This window comes from Ambystoma mexicanum, chromosome 1q, assembly GCF_040938575.1.
Source record: "Ambystoma mexicanum isolate Mex_15411 chromosome 1q, UKY_AmexF1_1, whole genome shotgun sequence".
Lineage (NCBI taxonomy): Eukaryota > Metazoa > Chordata > Amphibia > Caudata > Ambystomatidae > Ambystoma > Ambystoma mexicanum.
In genome coordinates this window covers 475,391,397-475,407,822 of record NC_090922.1, presented here as the reverse complement: position 1 = coordinate 475,407,822, position 16,426 = coordinate 475,391,397, and the positions used below count along the sequence as shown (strand labels likewise).

The following is a 16,426-nucleotide window of genomic DNA, read 5'->3' as shown; positions in this document are numbered from 1 at the left end:
GATTTCCCTTTTTTGCCCTTGCCTCCACCCCTTGCACCTGTCTCACTAGAGCTACTGAACTCACCCATGGTGGCATTGTTGCAGAGGCTGGAGTTGCAGAAGCTGATCAGCAATGAAGAGTGGGCGGTGATGTACCCCACTGCGCCTGCGCTGCCTGGATTATGCCAGCAACCCTTACTGACAGATTTCATCATGCTCATCCCTGCAGAAGAGGGGAACACAACAGAGTTAGGAAACATAGAATTCACACTACCAGTACATGCACATTCACACAAGCTCGGCCGCTGTGATTAGCCTCAACGGGGGAATTCTTGGAATAAACAGATGTACATGGAAGCCCAGTCACAAGGACAAAATCATGTGGCCAACAAGTGATCAGCCCTGCCTTTCTCCTTCCCTTCTTTCAGATGCAGCATCCCCACCTTGGTTCGCCCTTATTGGTATGCCCACCTAGTCATTGGTGGAGTCGCACAGCCCAGAAAAGGAGCTATCGGCATCTGGGGCAGTGCACATGTTCTTTTCCTTTAGGATCACTTTAGCAAGAGGAAGTGATGGAGATGCAGCGCGGAGAATGAACAATGGCACTGTGATGAGTGATACAATATACCCTATCGTCATTGTCATTTGTATGATGGATTAGGCAGCGGTGACAAACCTGTAAATTTGCTAGCACAGGATTATAGGTTATGGTTGTGGTGTTGTTTGATAGTCGTAGTGCTTTTTTTTAGTGGTGACGCTGGTGTAATAATAATGGTAGTGGTCCTGGGTGTGATCTGTTGTCGTAGTGGTAGTCCTTTTTTATTTTTATTGTTTTTTATAACGTGATTAATACCTGAGTTTGGTGTCTAACCGCTGTTGTTCTGCACGTTGCCCCTATGCTATCCTCGCAGTGACTTTGCGTGCAGCAATGATGGCAGTGATTATGGATGATTTTTCTTGTTTTGGCACTGGTTCTTACGATGGAGTGAATGGTCCTGGGTGCGTGGTCTTTGATTATAGTGCTGGTGCTGGTGTTTGTTTTGGTCTTTAGCAAAACATAAGGTGATGGCTGGAAGGTTTTGAATTAATCAGAACCACGGGCACGGCTCTGGGCAACCTGCAGACCAGTTTTGGTCATGAACATCCTGTGCTAGCCCTGGAAGGAGATTGCTCGTTCTTTTCTTCTTCTTACCTTATCCCCACAAGCTAATAGAAGTATTGTTCATATTTCCATTAAATCAAATATTTTCCCTTAATCCAAAAGATTTTGCCAGGTGGTACCACTCTGGATTAAAGCTCACTGATCATAATTTCAGCCATTTGGGTTGCATTACGAGTTTCCAATGTCCTGGTATAGTCTTGAAGATATGCAGCTGTGCGGCTCCAATCGCAGAGTGAACATAATAATGCTGTGGAGCCCGGGCAGGTCCTGCCATGGTATCTCCTATTCTACTCGACCTCTTACAATACATACACAGAGATACGAGGAGAGCAGTCACAGGCATTTCTCAAAGCAAGACTGTTCACAAAAATCAAATGAAAGCTTAGACACTGCAAACAAATGGACAACGTAAATCGCCGTTTTCTTTTTAAATCATGAATACATTAAAAAGGGATATGCTCATTATGTTCTCAAATAAATGAATAACTAACTGCTTTGCATAGGTCCTATTAATGGTACAGTTAAATGGCACACTCATTTTAAGCAATAAAGAAAAGCGTTATTCACAGATTTTGTTGAAAGAAGGGTGGAAATATATGCACAGCAGATTTTGGGAGCAAAACAAAGAGCAACACTGAGAATAATATGCAGAATTTCCCCCTCCCCCATCTGGTCTCATTTTCACTACTGAAATGTGATAACAAGTTGTCACTACAGGAAGCCATGGCAAAGCTATGTCTTAGAGATCGTCGAACTGTCCAAATAGCTCAGTTGTTGAATTTGATTGCGTTACTTAATTTCTCATATACCAATCAAAATGGGTAGCTCACCTATAGATACCTTCTCAAAATACTTCACACTTTAGGTTAGGCTGCTTATCGCTTTAACTCTCTGGCTGATCTCTTGCATACCAAGCTTAGATTTTGCGACCAATCAACTGCTCAGCAAAGTGAAAATGGCGTTTGATTGGTCCGTTGAGCATGGCACCTTTCCTCTGTTAATTTGTCCTTGCCTGGTGTCTCCAACTTACATCTCATCTCCCCTACTTCAGGTGCACCACTCTGACCCATGGCCTTTGCTTCCACTCAGCTAGGGAGGCCGCTTGCCCCGTCCATTCTGTTCGAAAACATTTATTATCAGCTTGCCGAGACCCTGACAGAAATAATACGTTTTCCCATGCCTGGATAACTTCCCATGGAAGAAGTTATTTCAGCCTTTGTCTATTCACAGTAACTGCTTTCAGACCTCAGCCACACATCACTGATGACATCCAATGAGGCAGAAACATGCACGCAGCCCTGATTTGGTGCTTTTGCTCCAAGGAGAGTTTCCTGGTATTTAGCAATGAACTACTCTTGTGGGCGGGATCAGACCAATTTGAGAAATGTATGTTATCTATCTATCTTCTCTAAAATGCGACTCGGGCCCTCATTGGTGGACTACAGCCCACTTTTTGCTTTTTCTCATTCGAGGATTGCTCATGTTAGCTAATAGACTTGATTTTCTGTTTCTAGGTTTCGAAAAGTAGAGGAGAAATTCTCGCAACACTGCAGCGGCTTGCCACACACCAAAAGACCCAACATTATATTTTGAATGTTTTAATAAACTAGTTTATGACAACCCACCCACACAACCATTGAAATGTTGAGCGCAAGTGGTTGTCACAGGCCCTCAACTCGGATGCCTCTGAGTTTGCAGCATTCCGGGGAGCCCTGTAGTATCAGGGAAGGAGGTCATAGTGTCTCGTTCCGGTTTAGAAACCAGAATGCTGCAAACTCAGAGGCATCCGAGTGATACATATAACTTCCGGACCCACCCCTCCCCAACAAAGTATTGACTTAAAGGGTGGGGCAGTGTGCAGAAAGTATCTCTTCCAGAGGTATTATTGTGACAACACTCACTAAAACGTGTTGTGGCCCTGAAGAAAGTGGGTTAACAACCATCTCCATTGAAACCGGTAGGCCAGATGTGGCCCCTCTCCTTTTGAAAAAAAGTGGACATAAAGAGAATGGGTCAACATATGCTTTGAAGGAATTTGTACAAAGCATTTTAGCTCACAAAAACACTCAGATTGGGTGCAAGTGCAACTGTAGTCAGAACAGCTGTGCACTCACAAATAAGCTGATTAGAAAGGATAGTCCTTGGATTTTTTCCTTTCTCTTTTTTAAGAATACCCAGGGGTTTTTTTATAAATCATAAATATTAAAAAAGCTTTTTTTCTTTTTTGAACTTGTAAGTGTGACAATAGTGAGCAGAGAATAAGATTAAATATATAAAATTCATCAGCTATGTATCTGTCACACATTTTTGATTTTTGATTTTGTTTAATTTGTAAAAAAAACTTTTGATGAATAGCGTGAGATAGGGCCAGTTTCTTCTCCCTATCCCCTAACCCTAGCTAAACGGCTCATCAGCGCACCATAGGGATAGTAACATCACAAGGGTTTAAGAAGATGTGTTGGAGGGCAAGTTCAACTGTAGGCTACAGGGTTGGTAGAAGCTTATGAATAACTCCTAAAATTGTTAAGAACCTGTGATTTCTTTCGTGTGATAGACGTATCGGGGAAATTCACAGGAATACCCCTCTTGGGAGTCCAATAAGTGTGTTTTTGAGGGCAAGTGGGGGTCAGGCCCCACAGAGCTGTGTGTGTGTGTGTGTTTAACCTTTTTTCTGTACATTTGAGAACCTGTTTGGACTCTGCCAAAGCCTGCTATTCCCCTGTGGAACCATCCACATATGTTCAATGTTTTAATAAACATTTCTAAGAAACTCTACAGATCCCCATTGGAATGTAAACACATACTTTCTCAAAGGGGTCCACGCAGATCCGTAAAGACAAAATGACCACAGATTACTGTGGGCAGGCCATCTCCTACATGATTAATGCAAATAGTGAACATTAAGTGGTTGTCCAGCAGTCGAACCTCCTTTATCTCACTTTGACTCCATGAGTGGTATACCAATATAGATTCTACACCTGACAATGCTAAACACACTCTCTGATCTCTGTACGAGGTGGAAACAGCATCAGCTTGGGAAGACATGGGGTTGGTAAAAATCATCAGTATGTAGCCATGTTCTATTAAAAATCAGTCTGGGCTGAAAGGATATCCCGGTCATACAGGTTGCGGCAGCTGTAAAAAACGTTTAGTTGCAGACAGTTGCCCCAAAATGGAAAAATACTGCTTTTTACAGGCCTGCCTCTCCCAACCATGTACATCTGGCCCTGGCTACCTTTAATGAGTTGTGTGTGGCCTCTTGTAATGTGTGTTTTAACTTAGAGTGCACTTGGGACCTGTCTGTGTTTATTCTTATTGAGGTCCCTCCTCGGTGTGGTGACGGCCCCTTTAAGGGCACACGCACGCGGCGCAGTGATGTACCTCTGCCACGTGTGCTTTAAATAAACGGGGCGTTCCACAGCCCCATCAGAGCGATCCTGGAGCCCAGACTTCGAGCATGTCTGTGTGTGTGCTCTGTGACAGTGGGTTCAGGGGGGCCAGAAGGGAAACTTGGCCACACACAACACTTGTGACCGCGAGTGAAATCCTGGCCTTGATGACAATTGCGATGGACAATATTACACTTTATTGACAGTGGAGGCCACATTGTGACAAAGTGCATTGTGTGTATCCATTTGTGCACTTTATGTGGTATGCTATAAGGACAAAGGGCGGTGATGAGTTATTACTACTCTGAAATTTGAATGATTTATGTTCTTTGCAGTAAATATCTGAGGTCATCATGTTCAACTATATGGTATCGCCCTCTGAGTTTTTAACCATTATAGTGATGCTTCTATTACTTACATGCTTGTGATTTATCGGTTTGTTTTAAATGGTTATTTTATGAATGTTTTGTATTATTCTAAATTGAAGAAATGATTGCTAAGTGTCCCGTATGGTAGGAATGCAGATGGGGGTGCTAGGCTACAGCGTTTAGCTTGAGCCGCAGGAAAAACAGCTCTATGCCGATCAGCACATATGTGTTCGTGACACACCGCAGTGCCTGCAATCAAGCAGACTACTTCATAGCAAAGAAGGCATCGTTTGTGGCATACGTCCCCTTGTATGGTAGGGCTACGCTGATGACAACTCCCATGGTGGCATCTACCCTGCTAGTCAGGACCTTCTGCTGCTGCTGTGCGCCATTCCCCAAAAGTAATGGCTTTTGGAAGAGAAGAACCCCAGCCTAAGTGCCTAGGTGGGGCCCTCCCTGGGACCTTCAGTGGGATTGTGGGGTTGTCAGTGGTCAGGCATGGTATGTCTGAGACAGTAAAACCGGCACACAATTGACCAGCCTCTTTGGAGACACATCTGACCCATACTCAGGATGTTCCAGGACACGGTAGAGGGCCAGCCGGAGTGTGGTCACAGTACAATCTAGGGAGATGGGAGCAAGCAGATGTTCCTCTGCCCGTGCTGGGCCACACTCTTCGGCCCCCACCCCCGGGATATTTCTGAAGTTTGGAAAGCTGCCCTTGAAGAGGCCAAATGCGGCTTCAAAAAAGCTGATAGCAGTTCAAAGCAGCCTTGTTGTGACAGTTAGTATTTCCGGCCTTGATCGCTCGGAGATAGTAAATACTGGATTCTCGTGATCAAGAAGCCAGGCAGCGCCTCAGACTTGCTCCGCGGTTGGGAGACAGTGGCGGAGCCAGGTTTTGGTGCCGGGGGCAAAGTGCTCCTCACGGGGGCGCCGCGCCGGTCAGGTCAGAGTGGGGGTGGTGACACGGGGTCACTACCATTTCCTTAATTTTGCAGGTATAACTAGGAACTGTTGATAGGATGCACCTATTTTAATACGCATAGTGTTACTGAATAGCCTTGCGGAGGACGATGCAGCATTCCTGCTCTACAACTACAGTATTTTCATCTGGTTGGGTCATTATTTTCTTCTCCTTCACTGGAAAGCTCAGACTGTCAATTCCGCTACAATATTCGGCTGCCTCCAACGACTCGTCATTGCAGAACAAGACAGGCTTTCTGGAAATAAGGACTTTGCACTTTTCCAAGGTCTTTTTATAGCGCCAAGTTAAAATAATTAGCTTGCGTTGAAAACACTACCGGGCAAAACTGGACCGTGCTGCCAGCACTACTCGTGCACAGCCATCCTGATCATGTTGATGCTGAGGAGTGACACCACCTTAAGTCGTGTCACTCCAAAAACAGGATAAACGCATGAGCTGTAACTGCTCTTCCAACCGACCTACCGCAAGTACAAAAGTAGTGGCAGTACAGTACACGGCTATTTTCGTTGTCACATGCTGTCTGAGCACTTCCCATCACAAGAGTATAAACAGTGCGGTGGGCACACACCACATGCTGGGCTGGGCGCACATGATGGCATGGCGTCGGTGTGCATACTGCATATCAAATGTTCGCCTGCCTGCCCAGCCTTCATGCCAGACCTGAGGCTGTGCTGTGCGTTTTGCCAACAAGCTCAGGGGGAGCTTGCAACTCTGCATTGGAGTGCCCTGGTCTGCAGCAAGGTCCATGCATGCACGTCACACCGCGCCATGCGGACTACGCCAGTCTCAAGCTCCCGGACACCCGCAATTACGTTACTGGCAATGGACCCCAATGGCCCGCAAAATGTGTCCTCTCCTCTCTCTGGGGTAGAGGGGCCCTAGCTAGCACAGCTGGCCGGTCCCATGGGTCACTCACGGAGTCACTCACGCCAAGGCACAACAAGATCATGATCATACTACTAGGCAATGCAAGGAGATGGGTGGAGTGCAGCTGCAACGATGCCTCCCGAAGTACAGCTCATTGCACTGCAGTCAGTCAGTGACAGCATGCTGTGCTGCCTTACAGCTCCTGCGGACATTGCAGCTGAGCTATGCTGGGCTTTCATCTGTAGTGCAGCCTTTTAGTTCCCACACATGGAAGCCGAGCTGGGCTTTCATCAGTAATGCAGCCACCTTGCAGCTCAAACACACATAGCGCCTCAGCTGAGCTTTCACATTGATATCCGAGTCTTATAGCGCCCAAACACATCAAAGTCAAGCTGAGCAATGCCCTGCAAATACAGTCCCGTCCCCGCGATGTTGGATCTCACCAGCACCGACATCCACTTTTTTATTATTATCTTCGGTTATTTATAATGCGCTTAATACCCAGAGATTTCTAAGCGCGGACCTGGGGATCGAACCTGTGTTGCTCCATGTCGTCTTGCTTCCAAGCCGAGCGCGTTACCCCTGAGCTATCCTCCCGAGCTTTCAATAATAACGCTAGGATAAAGAAGAAAATCAGGCATGTACTCAGCGCAAATTTGTGTTAAATTGTGCAATAAAGACATGCGTTCTGTCACAGTATTGAGGCAGCAACTCTTGATAATACAATTGTTTACCACTGCCCCTGGTGTTGGACCGCAGAGAAGATGGACAGCACAAGAACTAATTCGGCAATGGCATCGGCAGGTGTATCAAAGCCGAGAAAACTGTGCAAAATTGTCCATATTATTTATTTAGATTACAAATAATTACATAAGAAAATACGCCATTGTGCGGTGGTAGTGCACGTACGCCTAGTTGCTTAGAAAGCAGATTATAACAGACACACACACACTGGTAAGCAGGGGGGCGGGGGGGGGGCAGCAGAGAAGCACTATTAGTACTTACTTCTATAAGTAGATGAAGTTTGAATTTGACTGCGAGTCTCGAGTCCGACTGCTTCTGCTCCCTCTCGATTCCAGAATTCAGTCAGATGGAATATGCTCCTGCTTCTGGTGGCCCTGGCAGGCTGGCCGGGTGGGGCGGCCGGGCCTGGCTGGGCACTGTGGGCAGCCTCAGCATGGGCAGACTGGCAGAGCAGTAGGGCAGGCACTAGAGCTGCACAGGCACTCTCCATCTCCAGGGCAGGGCCAGTGGGAGCAGGCTGGCTGGGGTTGGGGCGCTGCGGCAGCGGCTGCTGGCTACTCACCGCACAGACTGACTCTCTCTCTATTGGTCCCAATTCCAAAGCAAAGGCGCCCCTGCAGTTGTTTCTGGGACCATAGAACTAGGATTTGCTACATTTGTAGAAAATGTGTCTAGTAAGGGTTGGCTGGCGGCTCCAGATAGTCTGGTGCGTTTCTTGCCTGCAGGCAGGCCTGGGTCAGGCGGGCCCCGGGGACGGGGAACCTTTCAGTGTGGCAGTGTCATATTGCACCATAGTGCCATTTTTGTTAATGGTACATGCCATGAGAGGCCATGAACAACATCAGGCTGGCCTGGGTGGCTGTAGGCAATGGCAGCACCTGCCAGCCTCCTCCTTTCGTCCACGCCCCTCCATGCTCCAGGGACTGGTGCATCTCCAGCAACATCAAACTCACTTCTCAGTCTCTGTCATCGCCTACATGATAATGATTCCGATTTGCAAATGGATGGCTGGCGCGGGATCATCTTCCTCCAGGCCAGGCCTGCCCTGCACAGGAAGAAGAGGTGGGAGCGCCGTGCCATGCATGAATGCATTGGATATAGTAGGCGACTGGTGGAAGTCTGAAGCCAAGAGGAACTGTAACATTACAGTAACCTACTAAAGAGAACTTCCATCAGGGGGGCGTGCCTGTGTGTGGCCTGCCCTGCAGGCATGGTGCACTTGTGATTGCCTTGCCAATTGCCAAGAACAACAACAGCACTCAGGGCCAGAGAGTTGCTGACTGCTGCCGGCCCGGCCAGCCTGGTATGTGCACGCACATTGATTCCTCTGAAGGTATTCAATGCTGAATAAGCACAGTATTGCATGCTGGCCCGGTGTCACGGTCCGCAGCTGCTATGACTGTGTGTGCGTGCTGTGGGTGCATTGAATGAAAAAAAGAGCAGCCAGCGGGAGCCAAGTGGGGCTGCACCGGGCAACAGGGTGAAGCCAGGGGGGGCAACTGCCCCCCTTGCCTCCCCCCTTGCTCCGCCACTGTTGGCAGAACTGCAAAGGAAGATACATCCTGTGGAGTCAAGAATCTCGAACCAAGAAACTCCACTGGAGAAGCTAATAACAACGAGCTGTGCCATTGTATCATACACCGCTCTAGTTTACCCCAGAGTCCTGCTTTCTTGGCTCTGCCTCTCCCCCGATGGGTGGCCTGGGCTGTAATCTCCTCTCCTCTGCCCCACTGACTGCCCTAAACCATGCTGAGCTCTTGCTACAGGGCTGCTCGTCAATGTATGTGGCCCAGCCGACGTCCTATCCAGGACGTCCCACTCCTGGCTCTGCTGTCTTCAGCTGGTTGGCCACTTAATGCTCCCTCATTAATCAACTTGGGAACGATGAAGGGCTAAATCGGCCATGACGGGATTCAAACTAGCAATGTACAGGCTCTCTCAATGTCCGGGATGAGCGCTTAACCTCTGAGCTGGGTGACCAGGGCAATATGCTGGACCCTGCCAGGGCACAGCACCCTAAAGTCCTAATATCAAGGGCTAGGAGTCTCTACAAAGGTGTTAACCTCTAAGATGCAAACTCGCATTTCAAAGCGCATGAAGTCCACGTGAAGGGGATTGATCTGTTTTAGAAGACCTGTCAAGACAACGGCTGCACGTGACATGCCCATTGGCAAAGGACCTTGAATCTGATTTCAGACGACAAAAGGGGGTGGGTTGCGGGGGCAAGGAAAACTAGGGGGACGTGTGTACCACCTTTCTCGTGCTGTCATAGGTGGTGCTTTGTTTGTTTGACTGAATATGTAGGTGCTTCTGCATAAGGGAGGCTGGGGGGACTCAGGCTTTCATGTGATGCACGTTGCATTGGTAGTCGAGAAGAGGTCTGCTGTTCTGCGTGTGGAGCTGGAGGTTTCCTTTCTTCTCCATGAATTGATTTGCACAGTGGTGGAGCGTTTGGAATCACGGATGACTCCCGGGTGACATGCCCAGACAGTGGGGGGAGTGGGGCTGGGGACTCATGGCTCCATTCACAAGAAGAGGGGAGCTGCTGTGCATAGAGAAGCCACACAGTGAAGCCATGGTCCTGTCTCCAGGCTGCTGGATGCAGTTCTGTGCAGGGTTGTATTGATGGGACCAGAGATTGTATGGCCATGGTTGTAAACCACCCACAGATGAACAGTTATTTACACGCCATCTGCCTAAAAGCTAGAAAGGCAGCTCATGGGTGCCATTTAGAGGAACGCATGCTCTTGTATAGACTTTGAACAGTGACAGGACAATCCTGGTCTTCTGCAACTTTCTGCAGAGTTTCCAGTCCTTCTTCCGCAAGATCAGGGTCCTGTAAGAAGTCAGCTGTTGTGGGAGCTGGCACGGCCAGTGGCAGTTTACCTTTCACTTGCTCACAGCCATAGTCTGAAAAGAGCAAAGTCAGCAGGCTAGTAAGTAGTGCTGGCTTCTATGCTGAAGCGAGAAGACATGAGTTGATAACGTCAGCCGAGAGCGTGCTTGTTTATTCAAGATAGCCTTTAAGGCTGAGAGACACTTTTCAGGTGGGCACAGAGGAGTGCTTTGTATTAAGGGCACAAGTGTTTGTGCTCAGTCACCACTGCAAATGGAAAACATGAAAGTGCCGGCACGGTAATGGCCTCCTTCTCAATTCGTGAATAATCTTGTGCCCTGGTGTTACGGGCCCAATTTACACAGGCTACGTGAACCAATGCATCAGATCCCATTTTTTTGGAGAGCATCTTCCAGCCATAAATGTGCCATGCATTATCAGCTCGGTAGACCTGGCTGTCTTTTTCCGCTTAAATGCAGAAGACACAAATGTCAATGTCTCTGCAAAACCAATAATTTGCTCAGTGGAGGACTTGCATGTCCCAGCAGTAACCGCTGTGACTGTGGGCCTACACCACGGCAAGAAGGCCTGCCAGAGCTAAGTGGTGAAACCGTTTTACTTCAAGCCTATTGATCAGGTGGCGTTGTTGCTTGTACGTCAGTTTGGCCAGGTTTTGGTGCTCCCTCTAAAAGAGCAACAATGATATTTGGGGGTTTTGGGTGGTATTTTTAATGGGTGGTTCCACTTCCCCATGAAAACCCTTGCTCCACCCCTCTCCTTCCTTCTTTATCCCCTTCACTCTCCCCCATTTTCTTCTTGTTCCCTGGTTTTACCCTACTTTATTCAACTTTCCACCCTATATGTACATAAACATATATGGTCAGTAGAAATTCCTCAGAATAGGGACATATAAATGTGGTGCTGATACTTTCCTCACTACAGGCAGGCATTACTGGTGATGAGTTTGGACAAGCATACTACTTCTCTATCTTGCCACAGAATGCAGCTTCTTCATACTAGGTCCAGTGCAGAGAAGTCGCTAGGGATGACCTTTACGGGTAGCCTGGGGTATCAGCCGGTACCTCTGGCTTCTCCTTTGACAATGATGCCCGTGCCATTGTCCTTGCAAAGCCTAGGCGTGCAAAGGACATAAGTCAGACAGGACTCTAATGCATTTAGCCAACTGCCTCTGATGCGTGAGGATGTGTGAGGATGCACTCCTTGGGCCTAGCTGTCACGCCTCTCTCCAAATGCTCAGATGGTAAACATCACTGCAGTGTGAGCGATGAGTCACATTCTTCAAGTTCGCCAGGTGTCCTCTTAGTGCGGGCCTGGCCTCCCCTGCATCAGATCTGGGCTAGGTTGCTGGGTTCCTGCAGCTCTCATTTTGTCCTGCAACTGCCGTTTTTACAAACACATAAGAAACCTTTATATGTTGATGGGTTTTTTCTGTTTTCATTGGGTCATGGACCAGCTAAAGAGCACTGCTGAGCCTATCCATTTCATTTGTAATAATATCATTTACCAACATCATGTAACACACATTATGGGATGAGCTATACACTCAACTGTGCATTAATTGACAATCTATATATATTCGCTTATCAGCAAAGGAGTCACACAGCATGTGCTATTTGGCTAACATATTATGGGGCATTTGAGGGTGCGATTGGCATGTAATGATTACAAATGAATATGTTATATGCGGCACCCTACTTCTAGTGACTCTACATTGCTTATTATCAAGGTGTATAGCTCAGTGAGGTAAGTGTTTGCCTTGGATGCCTTCAGTGTCATTGTATTGGGTAATAATAACAGATATTAGTGTACTGCTTTGAAGCCGGAGGAACCAGCGTGAAGCACTATATTGAACCATGTAATCATTTTGAGCTGTTTTCTGTAATTACAGAGGCAATATGAGTCCCTAAGTGGCATTAGATGGCATTTCCTTTTGTTTAAGTATTTTTATTATAAAAATGCATTGCCATATAAGGCTAATATGAAGCATACAGAAAAATGTTGAATGTAAATCAATAATAGAAAAGGCAGTTTATCCAATGCAGATTAATAATGTATAAAGGCCTGATATGTTAAAACATACAGGCTACATCCTAATGCATAAAATGCAGATTCAAAATAAACTAATAGGTGTAAACAGTATATATAATGAAGATTTAACAAACAGGGCATACGAGACAAACAGCAACAGAAGGGGGAGGGATATTGTTCCTTCATTAAAGTGTAAAGAAAAAAGGCAACAAATTAGTATTATTCATTAAGGACTAGGTGATGCATTTTCTAAATATTCAATGCAAAACTTCAATTTCAATTTAGGTTTAGCTGTAAAGGTGGGGATGAAGCATTGCATTTCTCCATTCTGTGGATGTTGCATATAGAGTTCCGGCATATTTTAAAGTGCAGGCGTTTGAGATCCTTCCAATTAGAAGGGATAGTTTGGATAGCTATTGTAATGGAGAGATCAAGCAGATTGCATGTGTTCTTATCAATTGCAGGTTGAATAGCTGAACTGCCCAGATAAAGGAGGGAAATGCAAAGCTCCTGTCGTATATGAAAAATTAATTTAAGCATACTCCATACCGCTTCCCAGAATGTTTTAACATGGATACAATCAAAAACCATATGTTTGAAAGAGCCTCTCGTACAAAGACAGCTCTAGCAGTGTTCATCTTGAGAAAAAAAACCTTGAAGAGTATTAAAGGAAACATTTGGGGCCCGATACTGGAATATGACCAGCGATTTCCCGCCCTGACCTATAAGCCTATCAATGCCCAATGGACCCTGGGAACCCAGGAAGAACCCGAAGGGGACACAAACTGTGGGGCCATAGAGAGGAGGGCATGGAGAGTGGAGGCCTGGCAGGGGAGTGGAGGGAGGGGGGGGGGACGGGCCCGAGGGGAGGGGGCTAGGGGTTAACACGTCTTTGCTACTATTTGCGATATATGCTTGTCAACCTGCCTTGATTTTAAATAAAACAATTAAAAAAAAAGAGTATTAAAGGAGTGATAAAGGCCCTATGGTGAAAGAAGTATAAGGTCTGGAGTAAACTTGCTGAAACAATAGCTTTAGAAATGTCTTTCCACACAGAAGGCCACATTGGTTCGGCATCCATCAAGGAGCAATGAGTTTCCAAGCTACTTGACTTTTCCGTGCTGCTTTGTCATCTGACATGGATATAAACATCTTATAAAACAATGAGGCCGTGACATTTTGAATAAACATATGCTGTGCTGTGTTAGTTTGATAAACCTTAGCAGTACGTGTTAGAAAATCATAATTTACCACAATCGCATCAATCAAATTAAAATATTGGCGTATAAAAATTAAATTAGTTTACGATATTTGGTTACCATCTAATTAAAAGTGAGAGGTATCCCCTGAACAAAGCATTGTCCCACAAATATGTAATACCTAGAAAGAGCCATGGCTTCCAACATATAGTTTTTTTTATTGATCTTTATTAGGGGATTCATCCAAATATATTGATACACAAATTGAGACATTTTGGGAATAGATATGATCTAAGATATACAATGGTGATACTGATGCTGTTACTGATAATGACTCCATTAGTTCCTTTAATATACGGGCCATCCATTAGGATGTGGGGGAAAACCATTGCTCTCTGCAAAAGAAGCCAATTTGGTGGGTTCAAATTAGTGGGGATGAACCACAACTGAGCTTGGCGCAAAACAAACGCCATATGGTATTTTTTTAAATCAGGAAAACCAACTCCACCGTCTGCTCTAGGGGCTTTAAGTTTACATAATGTAATTCTATATTTCTTCTTTTCCCATAGGAATTTAAGAATATATGAGCCTAGAGAGTTACAGAATGATGCAGGAAGGGAAATAGGAAGCATACATAACATGTAAAGTACAATTGGGGCGATCAACATTTTGACAGATTCCAACCTTCCCCAGCATAATAAAAACAAAGGGGACCATGAACTAGTAAGATCCTTGACTCTGGCAAGGACACTCGCGGTACTTTGTTTTATAGTATCTTTAATAGAGGATGTTATAAGAATACCTAGATATTTAATACCTGTGTGACACCATTTAATTCTCAGGTGCGAACAGTGATGTTTGGTACAGTGTATGTTCAATGGCAGACCTCTGATTTTACAATGTTATGTTTACCCAGAAGATAAAGAAAATTGTGTGATAGTGTTGAGTAAATGATTTAGACAAGAGTCTGTTACATTTAGGAGAAGTAAAACATCATCTGCATAAGCAGCAGTTTTAATCTGAATATCTCCATAGTGAATACCAGTTATATTGTTTTCATGTCTGATTGCCTCAAGGAATGGTTCCAATGCAAGAATAAAAAGGAGGGGTGAAAGGGGACAACCTTGGCGGGTACCTCTGGTAAGAGGAAAGGAGGAAGACATATGTCCATTTATGAAAACTGCTGTCTTGGGATTAAAGTACTTTCACCGTTGAAATAAAAGAATCAGGGATGCCATGCCATTTAAGAGCTTTAAACATGTAATTATATTCCACCCTATCAAAAGCTTTTTCTGCATCGAGTGCTATAGCAGCATAAGGATCAGTAGATCTCCTAATGATATTAAGGACATTAGTGAAGAGTGTAATGTTCGCTGAAGACACCCTCCCCTTGACATAAGCTACCTGATCATTTTAACTAGATTCGGAAGAAAAGGATTCAGTCTATTGACTAAGATTTTAACGAAAATTTTACAATCAGTATTAATTAGGGATATTCAGGGTTCTTGTTGGGTTTAGGAAACACAATAAACATTGCTTCCCCTTGGCTTTTTCATTAGAAATAAAAGAAGTATAAAGTTCATGAAGCTTGGGTACCAAAAGATTATTACAACATACAAAAAAATCAATCTGGAATCCATCTGTGCCTGGGGCTTTTCCTTTTCTAAGGTCTTTTATAGCTTTATATATTTCACTTGCGTGTATGGCGGCATTTCATGTTTGGAAATTAGTGTTAGCATATGAATCGTGGTGTATACGCCTAAGGAAGTTTGAGGCATAAGTACTGTTTGGCGATACTTCAGAGGAATAAAGTTCTTTATAGAATTTGGAGAAGGCTTGTAGACTAACTTTATCCTTAAGGACTCTGTTCCCATTATGATCCTTAATAACCGCACTCCTGGCTTTATCTTTTTTTAGTTTGAGATACGAAGCAAGTGATCTACTAGATTTGTTGGAGAATTGATAGATTTTCGATTTGTACTTTAGGAGATTGGTGCAAGAATACTGCGTAGCCAAATTTAGTTATTTTTGGAAGAATTAAATCGGAGTTGGTGCATATATTCTCAGATTCTAAATATTTCATTATTTTAAGGATATCTTCAGATTCTTGTTTAAGTTTTTTCCTTTAAATGACAGTATAATAAATAATGTGGCATCTTAATACAGCTTTCTAACAGTCCCAATTGTTATCAATGGATGTGTCTTCATTAAGATTTTCGAAAAAGAAGTGAGTATGCTGTTGCTGTATACATTTAGTAAATTGTTCATCTTTCAGGAGGGCCGAGTTGAATCTCCATCTATTTTGTTGATGCAAGGTATATGGATTAGAAAGTTGAATGTGGACAGGAGCATGATCTGACAGGGTAATGGGTTCTATCTTAGCATCTAGCAGGCAATTAGTCATGGATTTGGACATAAAAACATAATCAATTCTTGAAAATTAGTAGTGTGGAGGAGAATAAAAAGTGTATTCCAGGTCTGTTGGGTGGGCTAGACGCCATGTATCAATAAGGCCTAATTCGGAAAAAACAAAGTTAGTAAATTGTACATGGGAATTAGTGTTCCTGAAGCGTACATTTGATTTTTTTGTCAAGAAGAGGATCCATGATCTTGTTACAGTCTTCACACACAATGAGGTTATTAGGGCTAAATTTAAATATATGATTTCTTAATTGAATCCAGAAATTAGGGTCAGCATTGGTAGGACCATATACATTTAAAATAGAATATTCAGTAGAGCGAATAAGAAGCTTAACCAGAACCCATCTACCCACTTCATCAGATTCTGTTGAAATAACCTTGCATTGGAGAGGTTTGTAAAATAAGGTTGATAACTCAATTTTTC

The 16,426-nt window shown here is 44.7% G+C and overlaps 1 protein-coding gene across 2 annotated transcripts in view; it reads right to left on the bottom strand.

The window, feature by feature from the left end:
- Positions 1–16,426, bottom strand: part of LOC138529026 (urokinase plasminogen activator surface receptor-like) — a 131,017-nt gene that overhangs the window by 49,143 nt on the left and 65,448 nt on the right. For both annotated transcript variants that reach the window (XM_069640809.1, XM_069640810.1), the window contains exon 5: positions 65–202. In XM_069640809.1, the coding sequence (XP_069496910.1) occupies positions 65–202 (138 nt within the window). The remainder of the gene's footprint in view (positions 1–64; positions 203–16,426) is intronic.